The 17,000-nt window shown below is 38.7% G+C and overlaps 1 protein-coding gene across 2 annotated transcripts in view; it reads left to right on the forward strand.

Annotated features, from left to right (window-relative positions):
- LOC145988691 (glutamate receptor ionotropic, kainate 2-like) overlaps positions 1–17,000 on the forward strand; it is a 172,398-nt gene that overhangs the window by 87,475 nt on the left and 67,923 nt on the right. For both annotated transcript variants that reach the window (XM_083123769.1, XM_083123771.1), the window contains exon 7: positions 16,585–16,746. In XM_083123769.1, the coding sequence (XP_082979895.1) occupies positions 16,585–16,746 (162 nt within the window). The remainder of the gene's footprint in view (positions 1–16,584; positions 16,747–17,000) is intronic.

The raw sequence follows: 17,000 nt of genomic DNA on the forward strand, positions 1-17,000 counted from the left end.
AAAATGCATGACGGAGAATTTTGGGGAAGTTAAGCTACGAGAATTGGAGCTCCAGAGGATGAAACTGTTTCGGAAGAAAGTGGAGTCATTTTAAACGGCTACAGAGAGGAAGTTTTTTCACACTTCGTCATGTAAATGTGAGGACTATACTAAGTGCCAGTGTGCTGTGAAAATTCTGTAAATAGAGTGTGACTTCTTACAAGATCAGAGATCCAAGAGACTGCTGCACACGATAGGAACAAACGCTAAGACCATCCAGAAGAACTTGATGGCACTGCAAGGCACCGTGAGGGAGATACAAAGGACTTTAAAATACGTGTCAACACGGTACTCGTATATATCAACCGCAAATACCTCCTTAGGACGTCCAAGAAGTCATTGCCACTTCGGGCGATTAAGGTCTAGATCAGTGGCGTATTCTGGGTTCAAAACCTGGGCTATCTCTTTTTATCATAATGTTCAAATGGGAGGCTCTTTTTCGTTCAATTTCTTGGATTTTAAGGTGATGTGACATTGCGATTAAAATACGTACATTACAATTTACTAATAATTATAAAAATATCACTGTTTCATTAATATAGAAACAATAAGGAAAACATTTCAAATATTTCATGGTTATTTATAAAATATAAAGGCCCATATTGTGAAATATTTATGTAGGCCTACGTGCGAGAATAAAATATACGCGTATAATAAACTTCATACCTTGAATATTTAATTTGGACAGGAACTCCATTCTTCTCTTGGCAACCTCTGTGGTAAAATGGTTATTAGCACATCGCACTATGACGCCAGGGGTCCCGGGCTCAAATCCAGGCATGGACATGAGTATTCTTTGTGAATGATCCTTCATGAATTTCATCGTATCGTCACTCATTCTCATCGTCGCGATTAGCTAAAGTGGCAGAAGAGCAACGCAAAATAACAAATCAAATCCATTCTTCTCTTCTTTGCGATGCCAGAGGCCTGCATATCTGCACGATTTGAAGTTTATCCTCATGCAAAAGCAAAGTAAATTGTTTCGGCAATAGTTCGTTAATTATGTCATTCGTTTTCGTTCACTACACGACGCAGCTCAGATCATTCAAAACATAGTATATACGTAATTCACTCACTCAATACACTTAAGAAAATCTACACAGTAACAAACCTAATTTTCTTAAACTTCCTTCAACGTGATTTCCACTCGCAAAATGCCCTTTGTCATCTCCGACCAGTCAGTCTAGTCTACCCCAGCCAGTCATAAACAAAGCAGCAGAGGGGTTGAAAACATCGTAAAGCGTGGTTTGTTGGTTGAAGGTCAGCGGCCTGCGAGTTCTGCATATGTTCGATGGGACAGTGTTGTTTTGGCCTAGAGGACAAATTCCCTATCACATGCCAGCCACTCTTTTCCCGTTCCTGTAATAGTAGTTTAGTATCAAAATTTCCCTCACCTGGGAAAATCCCATGCTGGTTAGCGCTTTGGCATCGCTATAAGGTTTTACCGCCGTTGTAAAACGAAGAGTTCCCTGTCTAAGAAGCCACTACAAATACTAAAAAAGTACGTCACCGACCGCTTCCTGGCGCTGGTCGGGGAAGAATTTAACAGCTGAAGTCTGGTGGTAGTTTTAAAGGAAAGGAGTCCATCCCCATGTGTAGAGCGAGCACAAGGAAAACAAACCTTGGACGAAAAATCCCCGCTCAGACTTTTTTTTTTTTTTCGTTCAGCTCGGGCCATAAGGAAGCATGGTCCACTCTCCCCCACCTCTTCTCGCGGGAGTACGGTGCACAGGATTCGCGGGTTTTATACTATCATTTATTCCCGCGGTCGTTGTTTGAGAGTGAAGCATCAGTCACATTTGATAGTCGATTATTTTCTGTATTTAATCTGGGCTTCGGCGATAGCCTAGGTAGCCTAGAATATACGCGCCTGATGTAGACGATCCAGACAACGTCCCCTCTACGCGGAGAAGACAAAACAAAAACCATAATTGTTGCGGCGGCGAGGTCCCAATTACTGTATCAGCAAAATAGCCACAGTAGCCGTTGTGACAGCATCCCTATAGAACCACCGGACAGTAACGGTGGAGGACACATCGAAGATAGTTCAGAGAAGCAATATGTGGTGACAAGGGAAGACAGCGTAACCAGCAGAGGTTAAGGCAATGGTTAAGGTATCTATGTATCGACAAAATGGGACTAAAGATTGGATATGGACATCGATGCCTTCCATGCGTGCCATTGGCCTTTGGTTGTGTGCCAGAGGCGTCTGGAGGAGAAGCAGCATGATGACAGAAGATAGCAACCCGTAACACACGAATCATTACATTTTTTAATATTTTTTTCTGCTGGTTTTGGTTAACTGCTTCCTTCCTTTCGATAATCTGTACCAGATGTCTTTCCTTATTCAATAAGACACACAACTTACTCAATACGGTGAACCTAAGACACCGAAGACGAAGTCTGCGCGAACCCTTACCCTCTTAATCGTCATTATTGTTGGCATTTCCGGTATGTGCCAACAGAAGATGTTGTCGGAGCGCAAATATATTTCAGTGGTGATCTACCCTGATTAGAAGGGAAAAAATTAAGACTCCTTTCGTTCAGAAATATTATCCTTTGGTCATATCACTATACCCTAATGAACAACCTCTATTTCAGAAAACATTAGCCACAATCAGTGGCGTACGCAAGGGGGGGGGTTACCGGGTTTAACCCCCCCCCCCCTTGAGCTCTTGAAATATTATGGAAAATGCTGTAGAAAAAATTAAAAATGGCTAATTTCTCACAGTCAAAGATCTGCGACAGTAATAATAATAATAATAATAATAATAATAATAATAATAATAATAATAATAATAATAATAATAATTTGGATTATTATTCCCATGCAGCATGAAGAAAAACACAACATTCCAAACACAATCTAAGCGGCCGCAAAGTTCAATTTTGCAATTTTCTTTTGCAAAAAGTCGCGCAGTGACTCTTGCGAGAATTGTGAAAATTCCTTGCTTCGTCCTTATTGCAAACGTTCTTCCCGGTACTGATTTCACATCCCCTTGTGAACTCTCAAGTGATGCTGAGTCTACATCCACATCATTAAATAATGTCGAAGAAGTCTTTTGTGAATCACCTAGAAGGGATAAATGTGTTGGAATGTCTATAAACTTACTTTACAACGAAAACATAGACTCAGTGGAATTTAGCAACATGTATTCTCGCGCTTCATCATCACCCTGGGTGAGTTCCATAGGTAAAGGTAATGTAAATTCCCCCGTGTATATAGCACCGTGCCATGAAGTCATACGTAGTGGTGTGGTGGGCCCCAAAGATTCTTGATCTCGAACTATTTTGCAGGTGATGTGATCAGCACCATGCTCCGGCAGCCTTCATCCCCCAAGGTTGCTCTCAGATACCCATAGGCTGGGTGCGGAGACAAGGCTGGATAAATTCCAACCAATTCCGGGAATCGAACCCGGATATCCCACGAAGTTGTCAGACTAGACCAGCGCGGCTCCTTGAATGAGTTTCATATTTCGATTATTTCAATAAATTTAATATATTTGATTGTTTTTATGGATTTTCTTCACACTTAAAATGTCTCACTTATCATATGCAAATAACCGTTGACTAGACAATTATTTTGAAACAAAAGAATTGTAATTTTGTTCTATTTCTTTCATAAATAGCAGCTGCATTAGTAGTAATTAAACTAATTAATTAATTATAAGAATTATTAATTAATTTATTATTATTATTAATTAATTAAAGTATAATAAAACAATGGTAATGTGAATTTGTAGAAAGTTTTCGAGATAACACCCCCCTTGATGAAATCCTGCGTACGCTACTGGCCACAATTACAGGTTTTGTAGTTGTGTGCTTGAGCGTATGTGTGCGTGTGTGTTTGTATTTCTGTACACACACACACACACACATATGAACTTCTGACTTTGCCTTTAATTTTGCGCCATCATTCTCAATTTATCGAGTACATTACGGTGTTACAAAAACGTAAATGCTCCTTTTAAGAACGAAGAAGTGGCAACAAGGCAATGTCAGTTCTCATCATGGACGTCCGCAGGATTTTTTCCAGGGAGGGGCAAGGAAGGTATTTTTTTCCAGGGGGGCCAAGAAGGCATATTTTCACCAATAATAGTGTTCATCCCTCAAAAAACATTGCTTAAATTTGAATTTATAATTTTCGTGCAATAATTACCACACATTATTTGGCTGAAATTAAATTATATGTGTGAAATATGTAATTTTTGGTTGACTTTCGTTTTCTGGGGGGCCCACGGCCCCCCTTGCTCCCATTTCCGGACGCCCATGGTTCTCATTGAGGCTCGTACCAGCGTACAGCCTCATCGGCGTATGCTACGTTGAAAATTCAAGTACATTATATTCGAAACCTCATATTTCCAACAACTTTCCCCTCTTTCCATTTTCCGCCATCTGCGCTAATAACGCAGTTTGTCCTATGGTGTCAGACTTTTGAAACACGCTGTATATATACAAATTATAAAAAATGAACTAATATTATTTCGTGGGCTTAATCTAACACTACTTTTGATGCCACCGTTGAGTTCTGGAACCTCCAAAACGTAAGGTTTGATCTCAAACATGATCACATAGCTGAAAGGGTTATTTTTAGACTTTTCGCGGCCATATTGGCCGCCATATCTATTAATATTTGATAAAGTTGGTCTTTGTAATTTCTCATTATCATAATACCGTTTTAAACTGCAAATTAGGTGGAAATAAGATGTCATGAATGATAAATAACTGCAATGAACAGGAATAGAATCTTGGTGATGACCGCCATTTTGAAGACGACATTACAGACAAACGGGGGCTTAAAAACTTGGGGTCTGGGGCGTTTTAGGTTCGGGAATCAATGTAGTATCCGCCCCCAATGGGCACGTTCTCCGCCGGAAGTGAAATATTCTTCCATTTTTCTTGCTTTCCAACCGCACTATTGTTTATTTCACCAAGAAGATGATAGTGATTGAGCAGTTACAAACCTGATTTATTAGGAGTTGGCAACCTGTCCGGACTTCATGAAGAATCTGCGTAGTTCCACAAATCCCTCCCTCGCCTCGCAAATAACTTACCACGCAGTTATTCGGACGGTTTGTCTTCACCGTTCTGTGATAGCAGTGTTCTTCCCAGCATGGAATGTTTCCAGAAACGGGCAAGTTTGGAGCCAAAAATTTACAGGATAGGGTAAAAAAAAGAAACATATGCATCTCCACTTTGCCTATGTTCAACAATGTGTCCAGCTATCACAGTTTTATTTTTATATATTCAGTAAATGCATGGAAAACTGCTAATTTTAAGGTCGAAAGGGGATTTTTTTGGCATATCATAGGGAAACACTTCTTGATGTCAAGTCGGCACCCCCATTGAAACCCACAATTTTCATCTCAATAATAGTCTAATAATTAATAACAAGAATAATAAATAAACAATGATATAATGAAATAGATGTGATCTGCTCCTCCACTTTTTGCCAATAGCCATGTGCAAAGTGTAGGTCCAGTCTCGTTTAGCCTCTGTTTTATAAACCTATTGCTCTTTTATTCTGTCTAATTTATTCTTGTACTTTTTTCTGATATACTACTGCGTCATATCATTACATATAATATTACACTCTTCAATATTTTTTCAACATTTAACATTCAAAATATTCACACAAATTTAAAAATGGATAAAACAACGATTCCTTAATCACCATGGGCGTCAGCAGCTGTGGTTGAACCGGTTGGTCGACCCCCTGGAAATTTCCATCTACTTTTTTCAATTTATGGCAATTTATAAACGAAGCACTTTATTTCACCTCATTTTGCATCATTGTTTAAAAATGGTCTTGGGATATCGAATTTAGTATGAAACTTTCATCATTTGCAACACTGTATCTCTGTTAATTTGTAACTTTCAAACGTTTTGAAGCTTCTTATACTACTGCATTTGCTGCTGCTACTGCTACTAATGTTAGAAGTAACTATTATGTAATCTTGGTTCTAACAAGTACAAATACTCTATATTTTTTTCATTACTTTTCGTTCTCATGTAAGAAAGGTGCTTGTGTAGCATACAATTGCATATTACCAGAAAAAAAAAAAAAGCACCGGATGCATGCACATGTATACAGCTTTCTCATGTTAATTAATAGACAAGTAGTCTGAAGTCTGGTGTGCAGGATTTCTGATGGTACAGACTGATATGAAGCATGCAGCAAATAAATACACCTACCATCATTCATAACCTGAACTAATTGTGCAAAAAAAAAGTCCTAATGGCAATATGAGTGGCTTGGGAGTAAAATGTGATGGCCCACACTCTATTTGAAATTGAGTGAACAATGGATATACTTGCTGCACAACAATAGTGAATGAAGCTCGTTCAGTAGCCAGTGATAGGTAGAAACATGAGGGAACATCTATGTAACCCATAAGCAAAAACATGATGGAAGTTTACTCCCAAGCCACAACAACAAGAAATATCAACAATAGAGTTCACTGGTCTCCAATGTGTTTGTTGGTCTACAGCTGCTATGGTTTCCAGACAATTTTCCATAACATAAAAATTTTCTGAGAAAGGTGGGACCAAAATGGAAAGTAAACTCAACATAGCAATTCTTTTCCTGGCATTTGCTTCATCTTCAAGTGGATTTCAATTACCTTTCGTTAGCAGGATATCTAAAGCTCCACCACCCCCACAGAAATTTCCTCTGAACTTTGCCTTCTTCAGCGACCCCCTGCAGATGCTGAAAGAATGGACTGCTGTTTTCTTACAATACTCAATTTTCCTTCCCCTGGAAGTAATGCAGTTGATGGCAGTGTACATGCACCTTCAAGTAACGAGAGCACTTAGATACTTGTACGAGAAGCCCTACGACTCGCTTGTGATTGCCATGTACTGTTTGTACTTAGTGGCCACATTTCTTTGCTACATGGTGCTCTTTTCCATCAAAAGATCAAACAGAAAATACAGTGCTGTCATCCAAAGTTTAAGCAAGGAACTGAAGGCTTCGTATGAGATAACTACAAAGGACATGGAATCCATAAACTTGGGAGCAACAGTAAGTTACCAAGATGTCGGAGTTCTCAATCTGCAAGATCAGCTCAAACAAATTCAACTTGACTTGAACTCCGCTAGAAGCAGAATCAGAAAACTGGAGCAGTCTCTGAAGACCAAACTTGAATCGGAGAGCACTCTGCCGTTATTGAAGTCTGTGGTTCAGGAAGAGCCGATCAAGAATAACGAAGCTGGAGATCAACCATCTTGCACCGATGTCTTTCAGAAAACTGTATAAGCAAATGCATGTGTCATTTCGCATTGAACTCTAAATTCACAGGTTGATAAAAATTCAAGTGTTTTTGGACTGAAACTCGAAAGTTCATTCTGTGTTGCACAAACCAAAAGTTGGGTATCTATTATGTTTGGCTTAGCGTCTGTTGACCTTACTCTGAAATAAAAATGAATTCCCTTCCTCTATTACAGCTTGGTATCAGGAAAAAATGTTTCATTTTTTTCCAATATACAAGTTACTCATGGATCCAAAAGCTATGCTATATTCACTTCACTTCAGCTACAGTTACTTAAATGTAAAAAGGAGCTCTTTACATCATCTTAAAAAGGCTGTAGTTTTGCTGTAACTATATTAAACAAGAGATGTTGTATGCCATTTCATCTTTAGAAGATAAATGCTGTCACACAAATGAATTTTCTATCACATACTGTAAAATTTACAGTTACTAGGGACCATACCAACAGAAGATACAAGCTGTCAAATAATAAATGAAACTAGAGAAGGCTGAAGTTGGTTGTGACAAAATGAGGTTTCTGCATACTTGATCTATACTTTCAATTTAGATCTGTTCTCTTATCTCTGGTTGACTGAGATAAACACATGGCAAATCAAAAGTATTTTACAGATTGGTCCTATATCTAACTTTGTTTTCCATTAGTGTATATAAATCTTTGATTGGAATTGTGATTGTGATTGAATTCTGTAAGAAACAAGGAAGTGACATAGTGAAGAAAAACACTATTCCATAAAAGTATTTGATTAATAATATATATGGGCTGTAAATTTAAAAGTGGCAACACTTTCAGGAATAGATGATAACACTGCATGTGCTGTCAGGCAGTGAGCAATACACTACTTTGTGTACTGCTCTGAAACATGTTTACAAAGGTAGAACATCGATTGTGGATCAAAATTCAGGCTGCCAAGAATGTCATCAAGACTTGCATGAAGCCTGTAGCAAGAATACCTAGCCATCCATATCTGATGGTTGTACAATGGTGACAATATGGGGAACCCAGAATGATGCAATTTTCCTCATGCTGAGGTTGTTCTCACTGACACATCCCAACCTCCTCAAGAAATGCACTTATCCATTGTGCAACCATCAAATACAGATGGCTAGGTATTGTTGCTACAGGCTTCATGCAAGACTTCTTGACATTTTCAAACATTTTTGCCATGGCTTTTGATTCATTATCACTGTTGTACCTTTGTAAACATATTTTAGGGCAGTACCAGGCCCTTAGCCAGAATTGTATTGTATTTCAGGAGGGGCTCATCCGTTATCATCAGCCGCATCTAAAGGCGAAAAAGTGGGAGCTAGAAACCCTGAAGATGAATTTCTCAGTATACAGGGTGTCTCAAAATAATAGCGCAAACTGACACAGGTGAAAGTACACGATAATAAAAGCAAAAAAGTCTCAGTAAGATAATCGCGAATGTGTGATTACAAGCCGCCACTGACTTCATTATTTGTAAATGTCGTCAAAGTTGGTAATATGCTAATAATGTGTGCGAATGTGTGGGTACAAGCCGTCACTGACTTCAGTGTTTGTAAACGTCATCCTAGTTGGTAAAATACCAATAATACAGTATGAAAAATCAGGAGATATAATTGTTTTTATTGAACATTCTACTTACGTTAACAAGCACTACTTTAGTATGTTCTATGTTACAATTACTGTACACTCGTAGCTGTTAAAGGAGGTGTTCAAAGTGTCATCCTTCCATCTGGATGCAATACTGTACGCAGTGGCGGAGCGTGACCTTTCCAACAGTGTAAGCCTAGCATGATGAAGGCTTGTGTTTATTTTGGGGCTGGGTCAGTGATTTATCCACAATCATCAACCCCTCCCCCATTTTTTCAGAACACCTCCCTGAAATTTTTCACAAAACCCTAATTTTGGCACTAAATTTAACCTTACACCCTTTAAAAACAAAGTTACACTACATCAGATTAAATATTATGGATAAATCCCTGAGCTTGGTGTTTTCTTTGCTAGGCTGTATATCTCCTACATTTCAACTGGTAATTACGTCGGTTTTATTCGTATCACAATGAGTAACTTATCCATAAAAAATGCAAAGTTAGATAAAATGAAGAATAATGATAATAAAAAAACGAAAACAGAAAGAAACAGAAAAGTGCTGAATACTTTTTACAACCGCTGCATAACCAAGTATCAGCTCGTACCATGAATCACAAAATCGGGGCACTTTATTTTTCGTTTCTGTTACCGTGCCTGCTAGAGAAGTGGTGGGCCTACCTACATCCACAAACCAACAACAGTTGTTCGTGCAAGAAGCACTTCGAAGCAAATGGTCGCCTGTTTTTTGGGGAAAAATTGACACATGGCTACAGTGCCACTAGAGAATCGTAGAACCGTAAATTCTGAATGGTACACAACCATAAACAGCCATTTCGTACGTTGTTCGAAGAGTGTTTAAACCATGGACTATGTAATTAATAATATGTTGTTCACATTTGACATGATATTTGTAAAACTGGTTCAATATTCAGTTTTAATTAAACATTTTAATTTTTGAAAAAGTTATTGCACTTGTTAGCTCAATTACTACCAGCTGAGTTCAAATATAAACGAAAAACAGAAATCTTAATATTTCCAATGTTTGTGCTCTCCTACAAGCGAAAAACAGAAACAAGCGTTTGTATATCTAATTTTCCCGTTTCTCGCTCATTATTAGTTGTTTCTCCTTCTTTCCCTTCCTGTTAGTTTTTTGCTTCAGAATTCCATGTTCCTGGAAAAAACCCTCCTTGAAACACCACTGGCTCAAATTTCCTTTGCAGCCAACCATTCATTCATACCCGACAACGCTGGAGAACCCTCCTCTTGCAGGACCTGGGTCTCGCTCGCTCGTGTTCACGGTTAGCCAGTGAAGCCAACCCAAGCATAATGGTGCTAAATCTCGCACAAGTTTCAAAAGTCGTTTGGAAGTTGGGGATATAAATTAAACAAGAGGGCCGTTGTTCGTGGTAGTTGAATTTTCTCAAACTTTTCACATATGACGTCGAACTCATCCCGTTGGTTGAACCATTCGAATTTATATTTATTTCTTGTTACAAATTAATATGAATAATATGTAGATCGCAGAACAATTTAGTAGTGTGTAGCATAATTACGGAGTTTAAAGGAGACCATGGATGTCCAGAAGGGGCAAGGGGATGAAGCCCTTCCTGGAAAATGAATGTCAACCATAAAATAATATATTTCACACATATAATTTCATTTCAGTCACATCAAATTATGTTAATTATTGTAAGGGCGTTGCAGAAAAATGTTAACTTCAAATTGAATTTGTATCTTTTTAGGAGGCAACTTTATTATGGGGGAAATATACCTAGTTTACCCCCACCCCTGGAAAAATTACTATGCTTAATCAACCCCGGTGGAAAGAAATACTGCGGACGTCCATAAACAACACTTTTTGTAAACATAAGGTTTGCAACGCTGTTGTAAGCCTCTGGCCGGAAGGTTTACACACGTGGGTTTTGGCCCACTCTTCTCCACCCAGAGAACGGGCCTTGCACCCAGATAGGGTAGGCACTGCTCGTTCGCGGTCAGAAATTTGTAAGGCAAGATTCAGAAGGCTTACAGCTTTCCACAAGCAGAAGGCAGGAGATCCCATGTGCTGCCTGGCGCTGAAGTGTTGCAATCTAACAAACATGATCTCGAACACTGGTGTCGACCCGATTTGAACTTTGAAGTTGTTTACGAATTCTTTCCAGATAATTACATACATTTTGCTAGAACTAATGAAGTGTAAGCCCGGCTTACACGGCTTACATGGACTGACTGTACGCGATTCCGCATCGAGTTTCAAATTCTTTCAAACACCCCCGGATCATTTCGGATTTGGTCACAAGCATATACGATTCTCTGCTCCAGTTCTTCAACAGTATCAACGGGAGTTTTGTACACTATAGTTTTGAGGTGACCCCAGACACAAAAATCCAAAAGATTTAGATCCAGTGACCTTGGAGGCCATGGTACAGGCCCGCCTAGATGTCGTCTCACAGCAGCAGCAAAATGTAAGGTGCTCCATCATGCATGTACCACATACTCTGGCATGGATCAAGGGGAACATCCTCAAGCAATCCTGGAAGATCATGCGCAAAAACCAAACATACCTCAGTTCATTGAGTCTTCTTGGAAGAATGTGTGGTCCAATGAGACGATCACCTAGTACCCCTAACCACACATTCAATGAGAAGCGTTGCTGATGTGGTGCCTCATGAACAGCATGTGGGTTTAGTTCACTCCAAACATGAGAATTATGTAAATTAAAAATACCATCATGTGTGACCCCCGATTCGCCTGTAAATAAAATGTACTTGGAAAACGAGGGTTGAGTACAACCTGTTGTTGCATTCACTGACAAAACGTCACTCTAGGAACACAATCCGTATCACTGAGACACTGAACTCGTTGGAGGTGGTAAGGGTAGAGTGAATTGCGATGTAAAATTCTCCATACACTACTGCGGCTTACTGTCACTTGTGTGGCAATTCTCCTCGTCGAGGTTCCTGGAGAGTGTTCTACTGCATCAGTTCTAGTCTACATCGCGTCGAGTGGTCTTGGTGCATGGAATTTATTTAGAGGCAGCGTGTGAATACAGTAGTGAGTGGATTGTATTTTTGTGAATGATATGTGCTGTGTTGTGTAGTGAATTGAAATGAGGGACATACTCATACATGTAATTATCAAGCTGTCTATTCGGCTTACGAATGACGATAAGCTCCAAATCGTTGTGGATTTTTCTTGTATGTCCACTTTATGAACAGATAAGCTAATGGGGATCGGATCTACAATTAAAGTGGTATCTAAACCACCATGTATTGAACCCGGGACCCCTTAGTTTCAAGGCAACGACCTTACCACTGCACCAACAAGGAGTACCCCAACTTAAAATGGTGAAAATATGTAGGTTGAAAATTTATTTTATATAGGCCTACATAATATTTCACAATATGGGCCTCTTATTTATGCAAATAAGAATGAAATTCTTGAAATCCTTTCCTTATTGACAGTGTACATTTCCATGTTTTATTTATGAGGTATATATTTTTAATCCCAGAGCCACATCACTTCAACCCTCCACCCCAAATGAGTTAAAAAACAAAAACACCCCCACCAGCAAATTTTTGTCCATTCGAACACTATGATATGGTTCGATAGCCCAGGTCCTTAACCCAGTATACGCCACTGATTACAACACCACCTCTCGGAAATGTTCTGTTTTGTAAACAAAGAGCAAACCTCGGACCATGCAAGGAGTAAAGCACTCTGTGTTTACAAAATGCAATCAATGACAGCTTGTAATCACACATTCGCGATTAATCAAAAACGGCTCTTTTGCAGACCCTTGTTTACTGAGACCTTTTTGCTTCTATTATCATGTACTTTCACCTGTGTCAGTTTGCGCTATTACTTATGAGACACCCTGTATTACAACTTATTATACAAGATGTTTAATCCTGCAAAGAAAGTAAAATTAATTACCACTATACATCATTTAAATGAGATATTTGTAGGACTTTGGGGAACGCTTCAGCCCCTCGAGCCCTTCCCCTGGCTACGTGCCTGGCATAGGCACCGACTCCATGGGGCTTGGGGGGGCTCGAGCCTCCCCAATGTTAATGATGTGGGGGCAGAGCCCCTCAAATAATTTTGCTTAAGAGGATCTAATGTATTATTTTGCTTCTCTTGTAAAGTTTACTCTGAATTGGGCAACATGAACTTAACCTTAAATACACATTTGAAATGTTCTAGATCACCAACTTTGGGGGGATGAGACCGCAAAACCATCAACTTAGGGGGGGGGGGTATGACCGGAGACAGCAAAACACATGACTTATTACTATATACTAAGTATATAATTATGAGTATTGTTAATATTTTTACTAAAAAGAGTTTCAAAATAATGACGTGATATGACAATTATACCAGTATGTTGTTTAGTGAATTCTGAACAATTTGAGGTCGTAAACACGACTTTCAGGCAATATTGATATGTACAATATTTAGTTATCCTCGATATATCTTCCTCTAGGACAAAGAATAAGGGGAAAATAATTATAAAGTCTTTGAGTTTATTTAACACTGGCTTGCAGTAAAGTACGCAAGGAAAGCTGATGAAAAGTCTGTATTTCGAAAGCGGGAACGGCTATGATCAAAGATTATTGCTAAAGCACAGCGTGCTATGTGTTATTTTATTATTGCAAAATTAAATTTAAAAAGTAACAAGAACAAAAAAGTAAAACTAATTTTCCTGCGATTTGTGTTAGCATTTATGTAAATATTTAAATAAAACTGTTAAATATTGTAAATATTCGTTATTTTTATGGGTACCTCAACACTAAGGTTATTTGCGACTGTCACATGTCCTTTTTTTATAAGTCTGTTGCAGACATTAAAACACACCCATGCCCTCGCCGGGACTCGAACCCAAGACCTCTGGATCAAAGCTAGTTGAATCGACCACCCAACACGTTCGGCTACCGAAGCCGGCATGTTACAACTGTTATATTGGCCTCTTAACGTAAATACATAGCCTACTTTTAAATAAAAATGTTAATTGTTATCTAAAAAACAAATTAGCAGACACAGAAGACATAAAGAGAGTTTGAAACATTTTCTAAAAGTTTCTCATGTTACATTTCATTTGCATGAGGAATATAATATCTGCTTAAAAACTGCTATACGAAGACGTAATTTTTATTTTTAAAAAAAGGGAGTGAGTGAATCATTCTTTCATTTATTTCAGTGATCAGAGCACCCCCCCCCCCCAATAATTTTGACAAGTAGGCGCCCCTGGTGCCTGGGCAGTACACAAAATGGTGTTCATTTCAACCATGTACATACAGAACAACACTCACTGCACCGACCACTTTTGGCACTCCACGCATCAACATGGGTCCCAACTGACAATGCTCACTGCCTGATAGTACATGCAAGCTGTTATCACCTCTTCCTGACAGTGTTGCCACTTTTAAATTTACAGCCCATGTAACAATGTTAAGGCTATGTTGAGGCACACACCATAATTATTTATACCTCTTACCAGCTCTCAGCAGGCATGCTGGGCTTTGGAGTCCAAGTCAATGCATGGTACGATGCATAGTCATTGTGGAAATTTGTTGTGCTTGCTTGATGTATTGGTGAGTCAGATGTTCCACTGTAGTTCTTCATTGCTGATATCCAGTAAAGTGTGGTGACCATTTAGATAGCCGAAGCACTGAATATATAATTTTTAAATAAACAATAGTACATCAAGGGGCAGGCTTGCCTTGATAAAAACACCGCACGCCACTGCTTTGAGGCATTTAAGTCTTTCACAGGCTAAGCAAAAATGCCTCTTGACACTATTGGGAAGTCTAAGTGTCCTGGGAATTATGCAGAATTTGGACTGCATACTGAAGCAGTGCTTTGGTAGCTTACCTTGTATGCACACCACTGAAGATATCAAACATGACACCCAATGCTTGTCTCTTGGATCGTGGCCAGCTGGTATATTGATTTCTACTGGATGTTTGTTCATGTCAGTGGAGTATTCTGAAAATTTGACCTGGTTTACCGCAACAATTCTTATTTCTTGTATATATTTATTATACAATGTATATTAATTAGATATAATAGAAATAAAACACCAATGCAGGTATGCAAGTAAAATAAAAACAGAAGTCTAACAACTACAAATTTTCCGTTAATTAGAAGCCGGTTTAAAAAAAGTAAAGTGCTCCCCACGCCATGAAGGTGTATAGGGGGTGTGGAGTTAGGGCCCCACACTTTCTTGATCACGGCCACAGGTGGGGGTGATGTGGTCAGCAACATGGTCCTGGCAGCCTTTACTCCTCAGTTTCCTCCAGGTACCCAGTTTATACGACGCTGGGTGGGCACCGGAGCCACTTGAACAGGTAGGGGATCGAACCCGGGTCTCTCACATGGTAGTCAGATGCCCTAATGACTGAGCTACCGCGGCTGAGGAAAAGAAGTTGGTTTACCAGTGGTAAACCAGATAATGTGCGAGAATACGCCACTGGTTCATGGTTCATCCAGTCTTGGCTCTTCCTTGATACCCTAGTACGGGAACAGCCAACAAGTGGGACAGTTTCTGAGATTTTGGCACTACACCTTCAGGCCCCACCTTTCAGCACGTGGTGAATATGCTTACATGATCACATTTCCACAAAACAGACACCTGTTGCCTTCTGGTATGCAGAGGAGAATCCATCAGGTCTCCTGCCAGCCAATCGTGATGTGAACAGCATGAGATATTGCTTCAACATTCACAAAATTCCCATTCCAGGCATTCCTAGTGCAGTGATGGTTCAGTGTACGTGGTATGTATGTATGTGTGAGTGCACGTGCATGTGTGTGTATTCTGCTTTTGTATAATCTAATTTAATGCTTGATGAATGAGGTTTCAGTGTTTATGTCACCCGTGTTTATTACATGATGGAAAATAATTTGATTTTGGTTGTCGGTGGACCCACATTGTATTTGGTACCAGTGCCTGAAATTTATGTAGCGGAGCCTGTGCATCACCAATGGAAAAAAAATGGCTCTCAATGGCCTGTTGTGGTACAGAGTTTATTTATTTATTTATTTGTCACATTCCACAGAAAAGTTAAAGTTCTTGAGCATTAAAATTTAATAATGAATAGTGGTATGACATTATCTCATTGCATATGGAGTGTAGAAATTAGTTTCCTTTAATAAAAACATTGTAATTTTATTGATTTTTAATAAGACTTATTAAATGTTTCATAATATTAAAGTAATTTCTTAAAGCTTACAATTTGTCTGAAAAATAACATTATACAAGGATGGATGTTAACATGAAAATTACCATTCTCAATGGAAATTCAGCTAATTTTAAATTTTCTCCATTTTACACCAATCTGGACTAATTGCAACAATGAGAATGAACTATGAGCATAAAATTAATAAAGAAACATTCACAAAGAAACTCTTGTACACACACTAGGAATCAAACTCAATTTTTGATGCTAAGATTATTAGTCCCAACACTCAGCCACCAAGGCACTTATCATCATTATCACAGCCCTTGCAATTGAAGAAATAATTGCAATCATATCTCTTGAACAAAATAAACTTATGGTATTATTTGGAACTACGGAACGTCTTTCTCATTCCTTAGAAGTGTAGAATCATTAGTCACGTAAGGTTGTGTATTATTCAGAACAGCCATGTCATGTTCATTTGTTAAATTTTATTCAGTTCTTATATGCTTATTATTAATTTCAGGATATGCACACTGTGCACCTTGATGAGTTTCGACTGAATGGTACAAACATTACATCATTAAGGCTTCTTGATCCTGACAAACCAGAGCTGCAGAAGATTGTAAATGATTGGAGTCATGGTGAAAGCTATGGTCATCCAGATCTCAAAGCATACTCAATAAAGGTTAGTTGTTCCATCCTTGTAACACTGTAAATGTACAGGGATGAGCATAATTAGCTGACAGTTTAAAATAGCAGAAATACAAACACATTTCACTAGAGCATACTATGTAAATGGAATAAATTCTACACTTCTTCGAGATTAATTAAAGAAAAAGAAACAATTAATCTGTATACTCATTGAATTCATACAACACAAAAACACACACACAAATGGATACTAATAAAAAATAATGTTTTTCAAGTAGTCTCCTTGTG

Source organism: Lepisma saccharinum, chromosome 6 (assembly GCF_977018435.1).
Source record: "Lepisma saccharinum chromosome 6, izLepSacc3.1, whole genome shotgun sequence".
In the NCBI taxonomy this organism is placed as follows: Eukaryota; Metazoa; Arthropoda; class Insecta; order Zygentoma; family Lepismatidae; genus Lepisma; species Lepisma saccharinum.